The 1,134-nt window shown below is 36.6% G+C and overlaps 1 protein-coding gene across 1 annotated transcript in view; it reads right to left on the bottom strand.

The window, feature by feature from the left end:
• The window catches only part of LOC107645763 (zinc finger CCCH domain-containing protein 18-like), a 4,813-nt gene that overhangs the window by 3,103 nt on the left and 576 nt on the right, over positions 1-1,134 (bottom strand). The window contains exon 2 of the mRNA XM_021107910.1: positions 140-951. Coding sequence (XP_020963569.1) covers positions 140-951 — 812 coding nt within the window. The remainder of the gene's footprint in view (positions 1-139; positions 952-1,134) is intronic.

The following is a 1,134-nucleotide window of genomic DNA, read 5'->3' as shown; positions in this document are numbered from 1 at the left end:
AAATATATTTAATATAAATTAAAAATATAAAAAATAAAATAAAATTTAGAGATATTTTAAAAAATTTTAACAAATTTCACAAACAAAATATATTTATCCCTATTAAAACAGGTTCGCCATTTAGACATTTTCATGTGACTAAGAATGTTGTTGGAGTAGATGTTAAAGGTTTAAGAAATGACCTGTCAAATACGCGAATGCAATTCTTCCATCTTGCAAGAAGCTTGGTCAAACTATAACCAGACTTACCATGTCTCTGGCTCTCAGTAAGATAACCTTCAGCCTGCAGTACCTTGTTATACTTCTCATAGTACGCCATTGGAAGCGAAGCTATCGAAATCGGACTTCCTTTTCTTGATTTCAACAGCTCCACGATTTCCGTCTCCAAATTCGCCAAAGACCCTGCCGAAATCACTTGATCCCCCTGAACCGAAGAAGAAGAAGAAGAATAGTCGTAGCTTCCGTACATCTCGTTGCCAGCCTGTCCGTGATAATAGCGACAACTAGCTCCATGCTTGCAATAGCCTTTGTTGAAATAGTGACAGGTTTTCACCGGAAACTCGTTCGAAAACCTCCTTCCGCCTCTTAACTTGCAAGGCAAGGCATCTGCAATGCAGTAATCATTTGCCATTCTTGTTTCGAATATTTCGAACTGCTTCTGAAGTTCCGAGAAAGAGTGATGATCCCAAGAAGGAGAGGAAAGTTGGAGGGTGATTAAGTGCCTTAGATCTGGAAGTGTGGTTAGTATCTGGAATTCGGTTTTGGCTTTGAAAGCGACTTCACGGATCAGGTGGTCTGGGTATGAAGCCAATTTAATCATCTGTTCCTCGCCATGTTCTTGAACAAGGAGGTATCCAATTATCTTTGTGGCATGCTCTGGTTCCAATTTTTGAAGTTTGTCGAAAACAATTCGAGTGTACTCTGATATATCCATTCCTTGTAGCATTTTCACTGCAACAATTTTGGAACAAAATATTAACAATTCTGCAACAATGCATTCTACAGGAAATTGTAAAAGTAAATTAAATCCGGAGCAATTAAGTATCTTTTAAATATTGTACTTTATTCAATCTGAAAGAGGAGAAATTAAAAAATAAATAATTCTCTTGATTTTTTGAACAACTGATATCTAAA

The sequence above is a fragment of the Arachis ipaensis genome, chromosome B01 (genome assembly GCF_000816755.2).
Source record: "Arachis ipaensis cultivar K30076 chromosome B01, Araip1.1, whole genome shotgun sequence".
NCBI classification, from domain to species: domain Eukaryota; kingdom Viridiplantae; phylum Streptophyta; class Magnoliopsida; order Fabales; family Fabaceae; genus Arachis; species Arachis ipaensis.
Note: the sequence above shows the minus strand (reverse complement) of the source record. Positions and strands in the feature narration are given on the sequence as shown.